This window comes from Balearica regulorum, chromosome Z (assembly GCF_011004875.1).
Source record: "Balearica regulorum gibbericeps isolate bBalReg1 chromosome Z, bBalReg1.pri, whole genome shotgun sequence".
NCBI classification, from domain to species: domain Eukaryota; kingdom Metazoa; phylum Chordata; class Aves; order Gruiformes; family Gruidae; genus Balearica; species Balearica regulorum.
The window spans coordinates 58,259,248-58,280,444 of NC_046220.1; the positions used below are offsets into that span (position 1 = coordinate 58,259,248).

General features: G+C 42.2%; 1 protein-coding gene across 1 annotated transcript in view; it reads left to right on the forward strand.

Annotated features, from left to right (window-relative positions):
* Window positions 1-21,197, forward strand: part of MAP1B (microtubule associated protein 1B) — a 72,826-nt gene that overhangs the window by 43,439 nt on the left and 8,190 nt on the right. Inside the window, exons 3-5 of the mRNA XM_075740564.1 lie at window positions 5,284-5,366; window positions 10,016-10,156; window positions 14,473-21,115. Coding sequence (XP_075596679.1) covers window positions 5,284-5,366; window positions 10,016-10,156; window positions 14,473-21,115 — 6,867 coding nt within the window. The remainder of the gene's footprint in view (window positions 1-5,283; window positions 5,367-10,015; window positions 10,157-14,472; window positions 21,116-21,197) is intronic.

Consider the following 21,197-nt stretch of genomic DNA (forward strand, 5'->3'; position numbering starts at 1 on the left):
GAGGATCTTGATCCTTTCTCCTTGGTTTGGGATCCTTGTTGCAGTGTAGTCCCTCCAGGTTAGGCAATGGGGAGGTTTGGGGGCTGGTCGCAATTACAGCATTATTTGAAAATTTATACCCATTAATCTTTGTGTTGAAAACAAGGAAACATAGATTTATTCAGTTAGTATAAGAAATAGCAACCATCAGATGACAGTCATCCAGAACTCTGAATACTCTGTTGATAACCTAGAACAACCATGCTGAACACAAGGTTAGCATGTCTTTTTTGGAGGACAAATTTAAGTCCCTACAGGAAAAGAAGGTGAAGCAATGAGCAGTTTGAAGTTGTGTAAAATATATGGGTTATTGTATTACTGTAGGCTAGACAAAAAGCTCATTTTTTTTTTCCAAAGGAATTTATTGATTTAGATATATTGTGGGCAAGGGATAACCTTCATCAGACATGGTAAATCTGAAACAGATGTAGTTGAGATGATTATTGAACATCAGTTATTGCTCTCCAGCATACTGACTGACAAACCTCAATACTGTGTTTCAGAGTCTTAGCACCTCAAACACAATGCTCTACCTGACCTCTTGTTCAGTGATGAAGACCTTTGTTGTGTTCCTCAGGCTATTTATTACTTCTGGTTTTGCTAAAGGTGTATTTTCTTGTGCCAAATTAATTAAATGTAAAAGAGTGTCAGATTTGCCTATGCCTTGACCTTTAGTGCTTGGATGCATAGCAACAGAGTGTAAAGCCCCTCCTCTCTTCCCCCACCTCACCTGCAAGCCGCCTATATACTTATATATATGAAATCCTTAGCTGGTAATACTTTTCAGTCATCCAGCTCTTGCTTAGCATGGATGTAAAGGCAATGAGGACTAAAGCTTTTCAGATGTTACTGTGTGTGGATATCAATAAACAGGGTATTGTCCTGAGTGGGAATTAAAGTACACCAAGCCTTTCCTGCCATCTATACCAAGAAATGTCAAGGAAAAATGTTGCATGTTGCTGCTCCTCAAACGCAGTGTTGCCCAGTTGGGAAAATGTCTTTTCCTCAGTGATTGTACTGGTCTGTTAAAGACGTCTTCTCAGAGTTGAAGAACGAACTCTGGGAATGGATGGTTTATGGTTCATTTTGGAGGACTTTTCTCCTCTCAATGTCCAGAAATCCCTCCACAAAACAGGGGCAGCTGTGGGGGGCCTGGGCATTGCAGCTACTTGCAAGTGCAGAGCACTGAACGTTTCCAGCTGCAGAGAGTTCACTGCCTAGTCATGGCTTGTGGGAAGTTTCAGTAGCAACCTTTGCAAGCTGTGCCATCTGCTGATGCCACCCAGCACGGTGGCTGGCATAACACAGCAGTCATGTCTTCTGAAAGTGAATCGATACTTTAAAGTTCTTTACAATGGAAAAGATGTTTACAGTTGCCAAAGAGTTGTGTTTAAATGCCAGCTCAGGTGTCAAACAGTTATCCTGAGGGAGAAGGTATGCTTCCTTCACCCTTTCTGCGAAGAATCATCACAGGAAAGGTTTGCCTGCTTCCTTTGTGTTTACTTTGTGTGGGAATGGCATTGATGTGGAGCGAGTGAGTGCTCTGTTGAATAGCTTCTTGCCTACAGCATGCACCTCCGTGGGCTGGTCTTGCACAGGCATGCCCAGTACTGATCCTTGGTTAAACAAGACTTGAAGGAGGGCTTGCTTTCTCTCCCTTGCCATTCATTTACACTTTGTGTTTGCACAAATTTAACATAATCGCTGTTAAAAGTGGGCCCCATGATCATGCTGCTTGATTGGCCTGAAAAGATCAACTGTGTAAATTAGAAATCTGTTCAGTCACTTCTCTAGGAAATGCTACTGACATCATCCCCATCTCAATAATCCTACTATAAATGTCATTGATATTTGTCTGTGTAGGGGACCAATGGGTTCCTATGGCCATAGGAACTGGGATGATGCCTGTGGAAATCACCCTTTAAGCAATTGTCACATGCTGTATACTTCTCCTCTCTGTTCTGGTTCTGAATCAAACAGCTGCCAAGACTCTTTATTCATATCTGGTTTTAATTTGAAGGTTTACTTAATAAAATCAAGGGTGAGCAGATAGATACTTAGATTTCTTCCAAACATGATTAATATTTATTTCTCAAAGTCTTTAGGTAGGACCTCGACTTACTTTCCAGAAACTATGAGCAGGTAAAATCTATCCACCCAACCACTTCTGTTCAACCTGGAAGTTTCTTGCTTTCTTCATCTGAAAGGGGCTGCAAAAATCCAGTAAATTTAAAGCAACCCTAGATCTTGTACACAACTTATATTCTCCCACAGCATCTGTGCTTTAGTAAGTTGCAGCCTCTGCCAGTTTGTGAAATAGTGTTGCTGCTTTCTGCTCCCACACTGTGATAGTTCGTTTCTGTTTGATAAAACTGTTCCCATGGAAGACTTTCCTTCTTTCCAGCTGAGCATCTCAGGATATCAACCTGGGCAGTAAGCCCGTGTTACTCTTACAAAATTGTAAATACTTTTGAAAAAGATGTATTTTTTTTAATTTCTGAAGCAGTGACATGGGACCATGTTACTAATATCAGCAAGTAGCTGCAAACTTCCCAAGTTTTACATGGTATGGGACACCCTCCCAGTGCTGGGTCCCCACCCTGTGTGGTAAGCAGTAACACATGTTGACGCTGAGGAGTTGAAGAGAGAGGCAGTCACACATGCAGGCACCATGTACGTGGTGCCAACCTCTGTGCTTGCCTCTGGAAATCAGTCTCAAGGTGCATGAAACCATGCAACCACTGGAGCTTGGTGTCAGGCCCACGAGAGCGTAGGATGTAAGGAACCACCATTGGTGCTGGTCAGCAGGAGTTGCAACTCCTCAGGTCAAATCCCTCCCAGCTACACAGATACATGACTCTGAGCAGATTCAGTGAAGTACAAAATGGGTGCTTTGAGTCAGGTGGACACTATGTGTTTTTGTCTAAATTTGCATGTGGCTAATTTAATTTCTTTTCTACCTGTGTATGTTGTGTTAATGCCTAATCATATATGAGGTTTACTTTGGCCTCAAGCAGTGTGCTCTGTGTCACCAACTATTAAGCAACAAATGACAGTGGCAACTAAAGGGTGACAATTTCTTTTGTTTCCTTACCAACAGTAGAGGCTAGATTCAATAAACTCTGCCTTATCTCTTAATTTGAGGGAAATCTGCAGAATAACTAAAATACCACATCACAGAGCATCTTCTGAAGGAGTCTGGTAACAGAACCATCTGGATGTTTTACTGAAAGTAGCCTTATATATGCATTCCTGTTAGGCAGGGAAGCAGAGCCATAAAAATAAATTGAATTAGAAAGGACAATGCCAGAACTGGATGCTGCAGAGGGAGACCTGCCCTCCTCCCTTTCGTAATATACAGTCTCCTTTCAAGGAAGTATAGCAAAAAGAACGTATGTTAATAAAACTAGGTTTCTTCAAACGAATTAGATTATTATCCACAAGTGTCTAGGCACTGTCACGCACAAGAGAGTAAACTGCAACCCTGTCTCACATTTTACGTGAGAACTCTTTTTTTTTCTCCTTCTCCTTCACTTTCTATCATGCGATTGTAAGCTCCAACGCTTATAAATGCAGAGCTTCCCCAGAGCAACAGCAAAAGACACAGCGCATTGTGAGCTCGGGGGGCAGGAGGGGTGCAGGCAGGGTGCAGGCAGGGCGAGGAGGAGGAGGAGGGGGGCATCACTGGCGGAGGCAGGGCTCACTGCCCGCGGGGGGGGCTGCCCGGGGAAGGGCCGGGGGCAGCATGGAGCGTGCCCCGGGGCGGGGGCGGTGTGGGAAAGGCTAGCTGCCCGCCCTCCCAGGCTGCCCCACGCCGCCCGCGGCTCTCAGGAATGCAGAGCCCCTTTCAGCCTGGCCGTTCTCGGCCTCGTTAGTTTACGTCTCTTTACAGGGGATTTTTTTTGTAAATTGGCAAATAGGTGACTTGTTCTGTGTCCCTCGGACTTCCTTTTAGGCGTAATTAATTATTTTAATTGATTAATATTGCACTGAGCTGTTTGCTTGGAAGGGACAGCTCTTCTGGTTTTTTGGACTAATTAGCAGTCTGGATTTCTGAATGACAGTATGGCTGCTAATTAATCTCACTGCAGTTTTCACAGAAAGAGACCCTGATAAGAACTTGCCAATTAACATAAGAAAAAAATGTCAAGAGTCCTGTTGTGTTTTTCTGGCATTCACTCCCAGTCAGATGAATATCACTATTAAATACAGAGACAGACTAAGTATGAAAGCCAGCAGGCTGAGAGGCTGCTCCAAACTTGCCCAGACATTATTCATACAGGAGCTAGCTGTTATTTGTACACCCGTTCACTCTTGTTGCCTAACATAGCTTGCTATGGATTTTGTAAGCAGGAGGAAGATGAAGCAGGGCAGCGCGGTAAGTGTCCGACCATCCCCATAGGGAATATCTCGCAGTGTCCCAATGTTAATCAATATTGGCAGAGGGCTGAAAGGGGAGTTTTGGCAAGCCGGGTCCCAGCTTTCACCTGGTTCGTCTGGTGCGGATGGGGACGTGAGGTCTGTGTGGGGAGCTGCCTGGCTCGGGAGCGCTCCCATGGTGCATGATGGGGAGCAAGCGAGTGCCGTGTGGGATGGTGCTGGTGGTGGTGGGCAGCAGGAACGCCCCTGGGTTCCTTTGCTTGCCTCACACGTTGTGCCCAATAGCCATGGTGAGCAGCACCAGCATACAGCCAAAGTATTCACTTTGCTACTTGCAGAGGAAGTTTGTAGCCCATGCTGACTTTCCTGCTGCTGCAGCTAAGCTGCTAATAGTTTCTGGAAAAGCTCATTTAAAACCACCTGGGCATATTACAGAACTGTGTAATCTCAGCTGTATCTGTGGTGTAGATACATCCATGAAAGTACAAGGTCAGATGCTCAGCTAGTGATGGTTACTCAGGTCCTGGATCCGCACCAGCTCTGTGAGATCAAGGTGAGTTACAGGGATTCCTCTAGCCAGGGGGAAGGGACAGGACCTGGTGCTGTTGCCAGTTTGTTTTCATTACCTTAAATTTTCTGAAGCAGTGTTTCTGGCCCACAGGACCACATGCCACGGGTGTTTCTGAAGAGATGAGCAGCACAGCAGTTTCTGTGGCCCATGTGCACTGCTCTGGGTGACCAGAGTGCTGTCGTACACTGGGACATACAACAAGCTCATGGAAAGTGCTGGTTTAAACCATACTGGCTGAATTTAATTTCTTTTCTTTTTTTCTTTTTTTTTTTTTTTTCTCTTTGTGTTTGCAGGTCAGAAGATTCTTCACCACAGAAGTGATGTCTTAGAAACTGTAGTCCTGATCAATCCCTCAGATGAAGCAGTTAGTACTGAGGTAAGTCAGAAATACTTCATTGGATGTCATAAAATCTCCATTAAGTGGTCAGGATGAGAGCAGTGAAGCAGATGTAGTTGAGATGATTCTTGAATATCAGTTACAGCCTTCTAGCTTAGTGACTGACAAACCCCAGTACTGTCTTTCGGAGTCTTAGCAGACTAAGAGCAGGTCCTAACTGTGGATGAAAAGACATTTTAGGAATAAATGTCATGAAAAACATGAGCCATCCCTTGATTTTCTCCCTGGTTTCCCAGATTCCAAAACATTAGAGGCATAGGACAGAAACACATCTCTGATCCCAGCACTCCTTTTCTCATAATGCACCAAATTCCCGTTGTGATGAAGGCAGCTGTGGTGAGACTGCATCTGCTTTTCTTCTGCTCCTCCATTTTTTGGTAGCTCTGGATGCCTGTTTTACACATGAAAAAAGTGCCTGAAGGTGCCCTGAGACAAATTTAGATCTCTGAGAAGAATTACCAGCTATGTGATGGTGACTCTAGGTTGATCTATCTGTCCTTCAAAAAGCACGTGACATGATCAAGGTACTCTGGAGAGTGCCCCAGAAGAGGACTGCCAATTCTTCATGAACTTGCTGGAGAAGAGTCAAAGAACTCAGCATGTAGCTCAAAGACAAAATTGACAAATTTAGCTAGTGAGACTGAAGGTTGGAAAAATAGGGATAATTGTATTGCTAGCCTGTGCTGGGAAGCCCTGACATAGTACCATTTCTGTTGGGAAATGAAGCAGCTCTGCCTGTAGTACATAGTGAAAAATCTCTTTTGTTACCAACCTTAAGTGACATTAAACACAAACGGGAGAAAGGACTCCAAAACAAACGAAATTTCTGAATTTGTAAAAGTTTAAATAAGTTATAATAAATAAATATGTAAATGGCAGGTCATTCGCTAAAAAATGATGCATGAAAATCTCTCACAAGGCATTAGAGGTACTTGGTAAGGAACAAGGGAGTCAGCTGGGTAGCAGCTCTTAATACAGACATTTAGAGTAAAAACCTATGAAGTGTGTGTGTGTGTGTGTAGGTGGGGAAGAGCCAAAGGAACTGCCAAACGTAGGAAAATGCCATTTCTGTTGCTGTTGCTTGTCGAACCTTTGATGGATGACCACATGGAAGAACATGGTCTGAGGCCCATTAATGACTTCTGAAACCCAGCTTTACTCCTTTGGCTCTGGAAGATGTTTGGCTAGCTTACTGTTAATTTCCTCTCGCTAGACTGTGGGAGACAATCTTTTTTTTCACTTTCATCTTGCCAAAGTGGTCACAGCCGGAAGTTGCAAGCTGAGATTTACCTTGGCTGGCTAAGCAAGACTCTGACTGGCACAAGTCAGAAAAAGACAGTAAGAAAGAATCAGGAGAATTAAATTGGAGGTTGGAATAGACTTGCTATGCCCATTATGGCAAATAGAAAACTTAGTTTCATATATCAAGAGATTTCCAGGTTGCATCTGGGGAGACAGTGATATACCATGGAGCTATGATTTCACTAGAAGAGGAACTTGAATCTATCCATTCAGAGAAAACAAAGAAAAATTCTATTAAAATAAATTCCTGCTAATCTGTCTGGTAATAGCCAGAGTGGTGGTAATCTGAGCATGGTTATGCCCAAAGCCCCTGTCATGTTCTGTCAAATGCCAAAATACCTCTGAGAAGAGAGAGGCCCAAAAGGAGAGAGACTAGTTTCCCAAAGAAAACAAGTTTCTGAAACCCCCATGAATAGTTACTTCCGTCTTAAGAAGACCCCACTCTGTTGCTCCAACGCTCCTGCGACTGTACCGTAAGTCCGGGAAAGTGCCGATCTGCTGATGCTCCTGTCTCTGTTCACATTCATCTGTACCTCCGTTTTGACTGAGGTTACATCTTGCTGTCCACTTCCTTCAAACAATGTGGAACTTCAACCAAGGGTAAAGCTGAGCAGAATCATCACCTTGCAGTATTTCTTCTGAAATGGAGTGGTCTTGAAATCAGGAGATGCATTTCTGATAGTCCTTTAGGAAGCCCTGGTTACACCCAGACACAGAATTTATGTGGCTCTTGAAGGTCTTCCATGTGTATTATACATTATGCTCTGTAATCTGCAAGCATTTATTTACTTTTTTTTCTTGTTTGCTAGCTCTGCAGAACCTATTTCATCATCATTTAATAAAATAGGCTGAAGGGGAATTATGTGACAGTCACATATCAGTGATTCACAAGTCAAGAAATAAATTTGCTGTTGGAAAAACTGGTGAGTTTACACATAAGTTGGCAGACTGCTCAGCACTGCTGCCAGCAATGAGAGAAAACATAGAAGAGGAAGCCAGTTCTTTTATGGTTTTAATACAGCTGAAATAGACAAGATTTGAGCAACACAAATCAGACAGCCAGCTGCACTTATCTATATTTTTGTCTGAAATAGAAATAGATACACTTGATCCAGCAAGGATATTGCTGATTTTATAATTATTTGGTACAATTAGTGACAGACCGGCATTAGTCCTCGGTTTAATTAAAGGAACTTTCTGCTGCTCAGCATCAGGGTCACTTATTTAATAAAATACCAAAGAAAATGTGGTAGAGATGGGATCTTCTTTCAGATACATACTCTTCAGTGCCTCTTTTCTACTTGTACTGAAAATGTGAGTTGTTCAGCAGAGATTCAGGTCGAGCCCTCTTGGCTCAACCTCCCTGGCATGAGAGGGAATTATTTAGAACAACTGATTGCTTAACAATCAATATAAAAATTTGAAAGAATAGCTTGCTAGGAGAACTGAGGTGATTATGTCATCTCCATGGAGATGGAGCTTGGATGCAATATCATGTGGAGTTGTTCCAGATGGACTCTGCTCATTTAGTTTAATACGTGGATAGCCTTGTTCTGGAATCACTATTCTGGTTTAACTTAATTACTCCTTAAACAGACAAATTAGTGCACTTGAATTCATACCTTACTGGAGGCTGAATTAATTTTTCAGTGTTGGACAAGACTTTTGAAGTATTTGCAAAAAATTTACTCAACAGTACAGAATCTTACAAAGGTTTTGTTTAGTGTCGTTCTTAAATTTAAGTTGAATTCAGCCAACAGAAGTATAATGAATATATGGATTTCTCTTAGCATGCAAGTAAATCTCCCCCTGCAGGGGGAATAGGAATTATGAGTAGCTGTAGTGAGGGTCAAGTAAAGTAATGAACATCTACTTTAAAATAGTTAAAAGTTATTTCAAAATGCAGAAGAATGTTATTTCTCAGTAGCAAGCTCATTTGTGCCATCAGGCATCCACTTAATTTATTACTGTATATTGAAAAATGTCTTGGGTTGGCACACCTAAAAAAAATTCTAGTGTTCACAGTTAGTAACATCATGTTTGGGTCGGGGCAATCCTAAGTACAACTACAGGCTGGGCGGAAAATGGATTGAGAGCAGCCCTGAGGAGAAGGACTTGGGGGTGTTGGTGGATGAGAGGCTCAACATGAGCCAGCAATGTGCGCTTGCAGCCCAGAAAGCCAACCGTGTCCTGGGCTGCATCAAAAGAAGCGTGACCAGCAGGTCGAGGGAGGTGATCCTGCCCCTCTACTCCGCTCTCCTGAGACCCCCCCTGGAGTACTGTGTCCAGCTCTGGGGGCCCCAGTACAAGAAAGACTTTGTACTGTTGGAGCAAGTCCAGAGGAGGCCACAAAGCTGATGAGAGGGCTGGAGCACCTCTCCTGTGAGGACAGGCTGAGAGAACTGGGATTGTTCAGCCTGGAGAAGAGAAGGCTCCAGGGAGATCTAGTTGCGGCTTACCGATACCTGAAGGGGCCTACAGGAAAGCTGGAGAGGGACTGTTTACAAGGGCAGGGAGTGACAGGACAAGGGGTAGCGGGTTTAAGCTGGAGGATGGTAGATTTAGAGTAGATGTAAGGAAGAAATTCTTTACTGTAGAAATTCTTTACTGTAGAAGTGATGACACAATGGAACAGGTTGCCCAGAGAGGTTGTGGCAGCCCCCTCCCTGGAAGTGTTCAAGGCCAGGTTTGGATGGGGCTTTGGGCAACATGGTCTAGTGGAGTGTGTCCCTGCCCATGGCAGGGTGTTGGAACTAAACGGTCTTTAAGGTCCCTTCTAACCCAAACCATTCTGTGATTCTGTGATTCTATGAAATGGTGCGTGTGACTATATCTGAGTGCTTGAAGTTCAAGTTTATGATTATGGTGAAGCAGAATTGTCCCTTAGCTTTCTAAATGATTCAGGTTACAACAGCATTACAGTCTAAATAGGACACTTTTATGTGTGATTTGTGGCTATTAATTTTCAGTGATGTTTTCACAACTGAATGGCAAATAATGCTGTACTTGGGGAAAAGAAGAGCAGCCTTCCAAAAACTGAGTCTGACACATGCAGTTTCCCTCTTTAGCACGTGGGACACAGTTTGCCAAGGCTGTCCTGATACAGTGCTATTAAAATTCACCAAGAGTTATAAAATTAATGTTTGTTTATTGAAAATATTAATTTTTAATCTAATTTTATTCTGTTCTGCTCCTTGCTCTTTTTTCCATGCCATGAGTTTGCTTTATTCATCAGACCTTCTCTCTAATTGCTTCTTGTCTCTTCCTTTTTCCCTTTTGCACCATGTTAAGTCCCATTATTGATGTATTTCTCTCCTTCACTCTAGGTGCGCTTAATGATCACAGATGCTGCAAGACACAAGCTCCTTGTACTAACTGGACAGTGCTTTGAAAACACAGGAGAACTCATTCTGCAGTCTGGGTCCTTCTCCTTCCAGAACTTCATTGAGATCTTCACAGATCAAGAGGTGTGTTCAGAAAAGTGTCTTCCATACATTGTCGTGTGATGTCGTGTGAAGACTAAAAATGGCCCTCTGTGTTGTTAGAGTTAGCATCGGTAGCCTGATGCTGATGGTCTTTACTCTTCATTATAGGCTTTCTTTCAAAACATTTATTTCTTTTATTTTAGGTTTTATGTAAATTGCTTAACAAATGAACTAAATTTTAATGTGGGGACTTTAATTGTAATTTCCAGAAAGAGAAAATCAAGGAACATTTTGACAATGGAAGGAGATAGTGCTGTGTTTGAGATATAGAGGTTGTTTATCTAAGGTATACATACAAAGCAGTCAAATTGAATTTGACAACAGGTTCTTGCCTGGTGGCAGCTAAGTAATAGGCAACATTAATAAGACAGAGGCTGTCTGTTGGAATAACTGTAGTTTTTTGCACCACCTACCTGCTTGGCTTCTTTACAGAAGTGTTTAAAATTTGGCCAGTGAAATCTGTAAATCTTGTGATTTTTTACATACCAAAAAGAGAAATATGAAGCATACCAGTATTTAATGCTGTTTGTTTCATGACTTGTTATTTTGCTGTTTGCTTAATGTACTGTGCCTGAAAGCTCCCATAGGGCAGGAACCCATAGTAAACAAGCTGTCACACTTCATTTGGCTGCTGTGTAAAATATGTTTAAATAAACTATATGGCTGCATCCCTAGGAATTTAGTTTCTGAAATTAATTATTAGGAGCATGTCAGTGGAGTGAGATTTGAAAGTTCAGCGCTGAAAAAGCAAAAGTTTGCATGAGCTCCAGCATGAGCTTATTGTATCCATTTGATCCTATTCTCAAAGCCTCTTTGTTCAGCATATGGTTGCAGGGTCGGGGAAAGAGCTGAACTCCTGTTCTTTGAAACATGCGTGATGCCTACAACTCACTAGCAGTTTGCAGAGTTACTTTTCTATGAAATTGCAAACCTGAGCTCCTTGTACCTCCAGCTAATTAGCGACACACAATTAGTTTATGACTACATGCAAAAATAGCGGCAAATCCTACTGTACCTTTAGGAAGCGAAATTGTTGGCTGGAAAGTGGAGGGGTGGTGATTGGCCATGAGTTACAGCTGCCAAGGGATTGCCGCAGTGGTGGGCGTGTAGGGCGTACTGCCGTGGGCTATCAGTAAGGCTCACTTGGCTCATCTCTGTGGCTAGCAGCAGGCTCACCAGCCAGCCGACATGGCTCTTTGCAAGTGTTGGCTTCCAGCTTATTGCTTCTGAAGCCTTGGGCACTCTCTGCTTCTGCAAGATTTCAAAAAAGCAAAGAGATCACCTTTGCCATACCGTGGTCTGTGTATGACATTTTTTAAAGGGTCTTGTTATTGGGAAATTTTTAGGTGGTCTACAAATGGGGAAAAAGGTTAGAAAAAAGGGCTAGAAAAAAGTCGTTAGTGGTTTTCTATGTGGTGATCAGAAGAAGGAATTCCTGTGTTGTCCTGACCATGGTGGACTTGGCAGTGTTAGGTTTACAGTTGGTCTCAATGATCTTAAAGGTCTTTCTCAACCTAAATAGTTCTACGATTCTATAAGCACGTAAGGTTTGATGAGTACTGTGTAGAGCAGGTGTTTCTGGCCTCTGCCCAGTTTTACTTCACTGGACCAAACCTGAACTATGGTCATGGAATGGTCTTACAAATAAGTAAATACCCTTTGAGGGATACTCTTATGAAGTCTAATTCAGAAATCCATCTCTAGCCTGCAGAACTCCCTGCAGGCAATGCCTAAAAGTGGTGTTTTCAACTTCTCCCATGCAGGAAGACTGAAGATGTCCCATTCCACTGCCTCTGCCACAACATCCTTTCTTTTTACCTTTGTGGTCCAGGGTAGGAAACAGTCTTGTGTTTTCTCTGAGCAGCCAACTTGCTGCTTGCCTTCACCAGGTGTGACACCTTTAAAACTTGAGGATTCCTCAACAGATATCTCTCAGTGTTTGAAAAGACGATCCGGTTCACAGATACATTTCTTTGCTCCCAGAGTGACTTTGAATCCAGAGAAGAGAAGGAGTGGTTACATTTCTGTGTTATCAAATAGTATAAGCAGTGAAACTGTCGATATCCTTGGTGAAATGCAAATCCATTGAGGCCTTTTCTGGGGCATTCCTGAACTTGCTATTCCTAACAGATATGATCTATGTCTGGAATAATTTTTCTCCAACTTTTCATTGGCCTGTGCTGCCAGTAGCTTAACACTGTCTGCTTTAGGCATGTCAACTTTTAAGAGTAAAGAAAGTCAGAATTTGGGAGTATGAAGCAGAAATTCAAATGTGGTGTAATATAAACTGGAGAGGGCTAACCCAAAACCTTGGCCCAGTATATTCATTACCCCAGTGTATTACTGTATGATTTCTTTATCTATGCAGAAATTTGCCCTACTTGAGAAAAAGTCTGTACTCGAGTTATCTCCTTGTGTGAGCAACAGACTTGGATTTATTTGTCCAGAGGACGTGATCTTTTCCTACTTTCATCAATCCCTAATAATGTGTTTTCAACCCTGACCAGAGACACCAGCATAAGGAGCACACTTGAGATCTTAAATCCATTTCAGAGCTGTGGTCTGTGCTGCCCCTTTTCTTATTTCTGCAATAAACAACAGGAATGGTTCTCCTATTTTCCTTATCTTTCATCCTTTCCATCCTTTTCTCCTTTTATTTTGTTTTGCTTTGTTTTTTTTCTTTTCTCCTTTTCAGACAAAGCCATGTCTGACATGTGGGTGAGATTTATTTATACTCCTGTCAAATGGTTTGGATACTAAGTAAGGCTGACAAAAGAAGATAGAAAATATTTATTTTCTGATTTATTTAGGTATTGGTTGGATTATTTTTGTTTGGATAACAGCCACTGCATCTTTATTGAGCTTTATTTTTAGTAAACGCTGAAAATAAATTATGTAACACAAAGGAAGGAAGTGAGACATACAAACACGGATACCCAAAGAAATCTACGGCCATAAAGCATCATTATTTTTTTATATATTCATTTCTTCTGTTGATTCAGCTTGTGGTCCAAGACTTTCAAATTATTTGGCTGTAGCATAATCTATACCATCTTTTTGAAACCTGTTCTTACAGCCCAAACTGACAATTGAATCTCTGCAAAGAAGGTTGTGAAATTTTGCATGATGCTATGCTGGTGGATTTTGCACTGACATTTTATGTCTGAATTATTACTTCTTTAGAGAAGTTGTTTATGTAATTTGGTGGTTTCTTTGTTGAGAGCAAATAGAACAGAAATGAGCTACATTATCCCAATTGTCGGTAAAATAATAAAGTCAAATGAAAATATCTGTGGAACTGGAAGAAGGTATAAAATATGTCATACTTTTTCATGTTTGTTTGTCTACTAATCTGGGACCATCAAATACTGTTTTTTTAGTTCAGACTGGAACAGAACAACAGCTCTTCATACTATGGCATAGAACTTCTTGTTCTCTGTGCCTTTATTTCAGCAGCAGGTTTTGGTACTAGCATGTTATGAAATACTGTTAAAATTAATGGAGTTATTATTAATTTCAACTGTTGTGGTCCATGAGTTTAAAATCAAAATAATTACAGGAGCATTTTCAACCCTAACAGGTTGTGGGTTTTTTCTGGCTCTTTCTTTAGCCCTGTACCTCATATTCTCAGAAATACAAAACTTTAGCTATTTGCATTTCTCAATAACTCATTTCTCAGTGTTCTGGAAAACTCTCCTGCAGTCATTTGTGCTAATCTGGGAGCAGTGGTGGCTTTTCAGGAGCCATTGTGCATAAACAACTGCAATATCGATGGTGTGGTGGAATATATCCCATGAGAAGAGGGGTGAGGAAAGCAGCCGCCCTTGGGAGGATGCTGGCCTCCTTTGGGTTGCAGTTACCCTCTGCCTGTTAAGAGGAGGTGGTTTATCCCTTAGGTATTTGGCTGGCTCTTCTGGATGGGCTGGGGCAGCAGGGAGACTCAGGAGACAATGGTCATGAGCCATGATAGTAGCAGCATTAGGCTCATAGTTCTCATACCTTCTCGATATAAAAGCTTGTACCATCCTCCTATAAAGGGTGGACAAGGGAAGGGGAAACCTTGGAGTACTGTCATCCTTTGGGCAATAGGGACCAGGAATAAGGTCCTTCTTTGTGTTTGAAAAAAACTAATTGTGGTTAACAGGTTCCTTTTGCTTCTGGGACAGGTACTCACCAGTGCAGAAGTGAATGAAAAAAAGTTTTATCTGTCTGATCAGGAAATATTATGTTCTGACATTAATTGTCATTAAAAAATGAATTTACATGCATCTCCTTGTGTTTTTGTTTTACAATCCTAGATTGGTGAATTATTGAGCACCACACACCCTGCCAACAAAGCCAGCCTAACTCTTTTCTGCCCTGAGGAAGGGGACTGGAAGAATTCCAACCTTGACAGACACAACCTTCAAGACTTTATTAACATTAAACTCAACTCAGCTGCCATATTGCCCGAAATGGAAGGACTCTCTGAATTCACAGAATATCTGTCAGAATCAGTAGAAGTGCCATCACCCTTTGACATTTTGGAACCTCCAACCTCAGGAGGCTTCTTGAAACTCTCCAAACCCTGCTGTTATATTTTCCCAGGGGGAAGAGGGGACTCTGCATTGTTTGCAGTGAATGGATTCAACATGCTTATCAATGGAGGATCCGAAAGAAAATCTTGCTTTTGGAAACTTATCCGACACTTGGACAGGGTAGATTCCATTCTCCTTACTCACATCGGAGATGACAACCTGCCAGGAATCAATAGCATGCTTCAGCGAAAGATAGCCGAACTGGAAGAGGAACAGTCCCAAGGGTCTACTACCAACAGTGACTGGATGAAAAATCTGATCTCACCTGATTTAGGAGTTGTATTCCTTAATGTACCTGAGAACCTGAGGAACCTGGATCCTAGCTTTAGAGTAAAAAGGAGTGTAGAAGAAGCTTGTTTTACTCTCCAGTATTTAAATAAATTGTCTATGAAACCAGAACCTCTTTTCAGAAACGTGGGAAATACCATTGACCCCATCATTTTATTTCAGAAAATGGGAGTTGGCAAGCTTGAGATGTATGTGCTTAATCCTGTCAAAAATAGCAAAGAGATGCAATATTTTATGCAGCAGTGGAGTGGTACTAACAAAGACAAAGCTGAATTCCTTCTACCAAATGGCCAAGAACTAGACATTCCATTATCCTACTTCACCTCCGTCTCGTCCCTGATTGTGTGGCATCCAGCTAATCCTGCAGAAAAAATAATCCGAGTTCTGTTTCCTGGAAACAGCACCCAATATAATATTCTAGAAGGACTAGAAAAACTCAAACATTTAGACTTCCTTAAACAACCAATGGTTACACAAAAAGACCTAACTGGGAACATTGCTAGTCCGGCTGTGAAACAAGCGAAGTTGAAACAACGAACAGACAGCAAGGAGAGTCTCAAGCCTGTTGCAAAGACACCACCAAGCAAGCCTGTCAGAAAAGAATCTAAAGAAGAAGCACCAGAGCCTGTGAAACCTAGCCCAGCACCTGAAAAGCCTCAGAAGTTGGAAAGCAAAGAAAAAGTTCCGGTTAAAAAAGAGAAACCAGCAAAAGTGGAGACCAAAGCTGTAGTGGCAGAAAAAGACATAACAAGTAAAGAAGAACAATTAGTAAAATCTGAAACTCCTGAAAAACAAGGTACAGATGTAAAACAAAAAATGTCAAAGGAGAAGCCAGTGAAAAAGGAAGTCAAAGCAAAACCTGAAGAAAAGAAAGAGGAAAAAGAAAAACCAAAGAAAGAAGTTTCTAAAAAAGAGGAGAAAACACCCATCAAAAAAGAGGAAAAACCCAAAAAAGAAGAGATGAAGAAAGAAGTTAAAAAAGAGGTGAAAAAGGAAGAGAAGAAGGAAACTAAGAAGGAAGTAAAGAAAGATACTCCACCAAAGGAAGCTAAAAAAGAAGCTAAAAAAGAAGAGAAGAAGGAAATTAAGAAGGAAGAAAAAGAAGCCAAAAAAGACATCAAAAAGGTTCCTAAAGAAACAAAGAAGATAGCTGCTCCTTCAACTGAAGGCAAAAAGCCAGCAGCAAAGCCTAAACCACAAAAGAAGGAGGAACCTGTGAAAAAAGAAGCAGTACCTGCTGGAAAGCCAAAGGAAAAAGGAAAAGTTAAGACTGTGAAGACAGAGATCAAAGTCAGTGGAGCACAAGCTGCCCTTGCAGCAGTTGGAGTCGCTGCCACAACTGTGGCAGCTGTAGCAGCTGCAGAAATTACAGCCAGTGGAAAGGAAATTGAAGCGGAGAGATCCCTTATGTCTTCACCAGAGGACTTAACAAAGGATTTTGAGGAATTAAAAGCTGAAGAAGTAGAAACAATAAAAGAAACAAAACCTCAAGTTGCACTTATAGAGGATGAATTGAAACTCACTGGCACAGTACAAAAAGAGGCCTTTGAGGTACAAAAAGAAAAATTAGATCATGAAGGACCTGCTGAGTCCTCTGATGAAGGCATTACTACCACAGAGGCTGAGGGTGAGTGTGAACAGACACCTGAAGAGTTGGAACCTGTGGAAAAGCACAGGGTTGATGAAAATGAAAAGTTTGAAGATGAGGGAACTGGCTTGGAAGAATCATCTGAAGCAGGAGATTATGAAGAAAAGGCAGAGACAGAAGAAGCTGAAGAACGAGGTGAAGATGAAGAAGAAAAGTCACCACTGGAAACCACAAAACCATATATGGAAGAAGCAAGAAAAATTGGAGAGAGCTCAGAAGAAATAATGGCTGAAGAAGATGCTAACATTAAAGATGAAAAGTATATTGAAAAGGCAGATTATGAGGCATCAGATGAACGAGCTGAGGAAGACAGGGAAGAAGCAATAGAGAAGGCAGAAACTGAAGAGACTGAAGAAGAGGAGGAAGACAAAGCAGAAGACATCAGAGATGAAGAGGAAAATGAAAAAATAGAAGCTGAAGAAGATTATGTGATGGCTGTGGTAGACAAAGCTGCAGAAGCTGGTGCAGTTGAAGATAAATATGGCCTACTCATAATTACACCAACAAAGCGGTCAGAGCCTCAGTCTCCAGCAGTTGAACCAGCCTCTTCTATCCATGATGAGACATTACCTGGTGGTTCAGAAAGTGAAGCCACTGTTTCTGATGAAGAAAATAGAGAAGATCAACCTGAGGAATTCACTGCTACTTCAGGTTACACACAGTCTACTATCGAAATATCCAGTGAACCAACTCCAATGGATGAAATGTCAACACCCCGGGATGTCATGAGTGATGAAACTAATAATGAGGAAAGCGAGTCACCCTCTCAGGAGTATGTGAACATTACCAAGTATGAGACATCACTATACTCTCAAGAGTTTGGCAGACCTAAACTTTCTCCACTTCCGGATGCTTTTAATGGATTATCTGAAGGATCCAAAACAGAGGTCACAGAAGGTAAAGACTATAATGCCTCAGCTTCCACCATCTCACCACCTTCTTCATTAGAGGAAGACAAATTCTGCAAATCTGCATTCCAAGATGTATACCGGCAAAAAGAAAGTGAGATTCAAGGCACTGCTAAATTAGAAATCAAAGAATCCTATCAAGAAGATATTGGTGGAAAACGTAGTCCAGCCAAGAGTCCAGCTGAGAGTTTGTCCCCTCCATCACCTGTTGCCAAAACACCACTGAGTGAACGTAGTGTGAACTTTTCGCTCACTCCCAATGAGATCAAGGTCTCGTCTGAGCCCATCCCCATTGCTACATTGCCTGATGTACATCAAGAAGTTGCTGAAGAGCACTGTGCAAGCCCTGAAGATAAAACGTTAGAAGTAGCATCTCCCTCACAGTCTGCTGCTGGTAGTGCTGGCCACACACCTTATTATCAGTCTCCCACTGATGAAAAGTCCAGTCAGCTTCCCTCTGAAACCAGTGAAAAGTCAACAGAAGCTCCTGTTAGCTTTGAATTCAGTGAAGTCAAAGATGAGTCTGCAAAACCCAGAATAAGCCCTATGGATGAACCTGTGCCAGATTCAGAATCTCCTATTGAAAAGGTCCTCTCACCTCTACGGAGTCCACCACTGATAGGTTCAGAGACCTCTTATGATACATTTTTGAGTGCTGATTTAAAGTCTCCCTGTCCTTCTGAGGGGAAACCTGAAAAAGAAAAATCACCTGTTCAGTTGAGCCCAGCTTCTGAAGATAGCTCTGTGGGCCTTTTCCAAGAAAAACAAGATGAAAAAAGCATGGAGTTTATGGTAATTAAGGAAGGCTTCAGCCTAGAAAGGAAAATGGAAGATACAGAACCCAGCAGCTCCCAGTCTTCACTGGTCTTGGATGAGCGGAAGTTAGCAGGTGATCTTTCACCCACTCAAATAGATACCAGTCAGTTTGGTTCTTTAAAAGAAGATACCAAAATGTCAATTTCTGAAGGGACTGTTTCTGACAAGTCTGCAACTCCTGTTGATGAGGTTGTAGCAGAAGACACCTATTCCCATATAGAAGGAGTAGCTTCTGTCTCTACAGCATCTGTTGCTACTAGTTCATTTCCAGAACCAACTACTGATGATGTATCTCCTTCATTGCATGCTGAGGTTGGATCTCCCCACTCTACTGAAGTTGATGATTCCCTTTCAGTGTCAGTTGTACAAACACCAACAACTTTTCAGGAAACAGAAATGTCTCCATCTAAGGAAGAGTGCCCAAGGCCCATGTCAATTTCTCCACCAGATTTCTCACCTAAAACCTCAAAATCAAGAACGCCAGTGCACGATCAGAGATCTCCTGAGCAGTCAACTATGTCAGTAGAATTTGGTCAGGAGTCCCCTGAGCAGTCTTTAGCAATGGACTTTAGTAGGCAATCTCCAGAATATCCTACTGTAGGCACTAGTATACACCATATATCTGAAAATGGACCAACAGAAGTAGATTATAGCCCTTCAGATATACAGGAGCCTACTTTTGCACAGAAGATTTCCCCTGTAGAGCAGTCATCTTACTCTCAGGAGAAAGATATTTCAGAAATTATTTCAGTTTCTCAAATTGAAGCTTCATCCTCAACTTCATCAGCTCATACACCTTCCCAGGTGACTTCACCACTGCCAGAGGAAACTTTTTCAGGTGCTCTTCCACCCAGAGATGTGTCACTACATTCTTCTTTTACCTCAGAAAAGGTGCAGAGCCTAGGAGAAAAGCTGTCACCAAAGTCTGACCTATCTCCATTAACTCCAAGGGAATCTTCTCCTCTGTACTCTCCTAGTTTTCCAGATTCACCTCCTGCAATCACAGAAGCGGTGTCAGCTAGTCACACACCTTCGTTGTCACTGCAAGTGTCCTCCGTCAAAGCATTTGGTTACCAGGAGCCGATAACAAAGCACAGTCCAGAATCTTTACTCAGCCCAGAAAAAGATGATTCAGAGAAAAGCAGCAGGTCACCAGAAGAACTTAGTTATTCTTATGAGGTCACAGAGAAAACTACTAGGTCACCAGAGGATATTAGCTACTCCTATGAGGCAGTTGGAAAATCTACTAGATCACCTCAGGCCACAGATTATTCCTATGAGACAACTGGGAAAACTACTAGGTCACCTGAGGCCACAGATTATTCCTATGAGATAATTGCAAAAAATATGAGGTCATCTGAGGCCACAGATTATTCTTATGAGATGACAGGGAAAACCACCAGGTCACCAGGGGCCACAGATTATTCCTATGAGACAACAGGGAAAATCACCAGGTCACCTGAGGCTACAGATTACTCCTACGAGACAACAGGGAAAACCACTAGGTCCCCCGGGGACACAGATTATTCCTATGAGACAACAGGGAAAACCACCAAATCACCTGAGGTCACAGATTATTCCTATGAGTTAATTGGGAAAACCACCAAATCACCTGAGGCCACAGATTATTCCTATGAGAGAACTGGGAAAGCTACCAGATCACCCGATACTGTGGATTACTCCTATGAGACAACAGGGAAAACCACTAAGTCACCAGAAGCCATTAGCTACTGCTATGAGACAACTGGGAGAACCAGGTCACCAGAGGCCGTGGCTTACTCCTATGAGACAACTGGGAAAGCCTCTAGTTCACCTGAAGCCACAGATTACTCATTTGAGATGACTGGGAGAGCCACCAGGTCACCTGAAGCTACTAGCTACTCCTATGAAGCCAGTGCACATTTCACTCCAGGAAAATCGTTAGCAGAATCCCGTCAAGATGTTGACTTATGCCTTGTATCCTCTTGTGAATATAAACATCCCAAAACTGAACTTTCACCCTCATTTATCAACCCAAACCCCCTTGAGTGGTTTGCAAGTGAAGAACAGTCTCAAGATCAAGAGAAGCCACTAACTCAATCCGGGGGAGCCCAGCCACCTTCTGGGGGAAAGCAGCAAGGGCGGCAGTGTGATGAAACCCCTCCCACATCCGTGAGCGAGTCTGCCCCGTCTCAGACGGATTCAGATGTTCCCCCAGAGACTGAGGAATGTCCTTCCATCACTGCAGATGCTAACATTGACTCAGAAGATGAGTCAGAAACCATTCCGACGGACAAGACAATTACGTACAAACACATTGACCCGCCGCCTGTCCCGATGCAGGATCGCAGCCCCTCCCCTAGGCACCCTGATGTTTCCATGGTTGATCCAGAGGCTCTGCCTGTTGATCAGAATTTGGGTAAACCTTTGAAGAAAGACCTCAAAGAAAAGACAAAGACAAAAAAGCAGGGTACTAAGACCAAGTCATCTTCTCCTGTTAAAAAAAGTGATGGTAAATCAAAACCAGTGGCTTCACCAAAGCCAGCTATAAAAGAATCTTTAGATAAAATTTCCAAAACAGCTTCTCCAAAAAAGAAGGAGTCTGTGGAGAAGGCAACCAAAAATATCTCTAATCCAGAAGTAAAGTCTCGAGTGGATGAGAAAGATAAGGACACCAAGAATGCAGCAAATACAACATCCAAGTCAGCAAAGACTGCAACCACAGGTAAAGACAGATAGCAGTTCCCTAGTGTTAAGATTTTCTTAGTTGTTGCAGTGCAGTTAGTTTGCCTTTATATCAGCTGAGA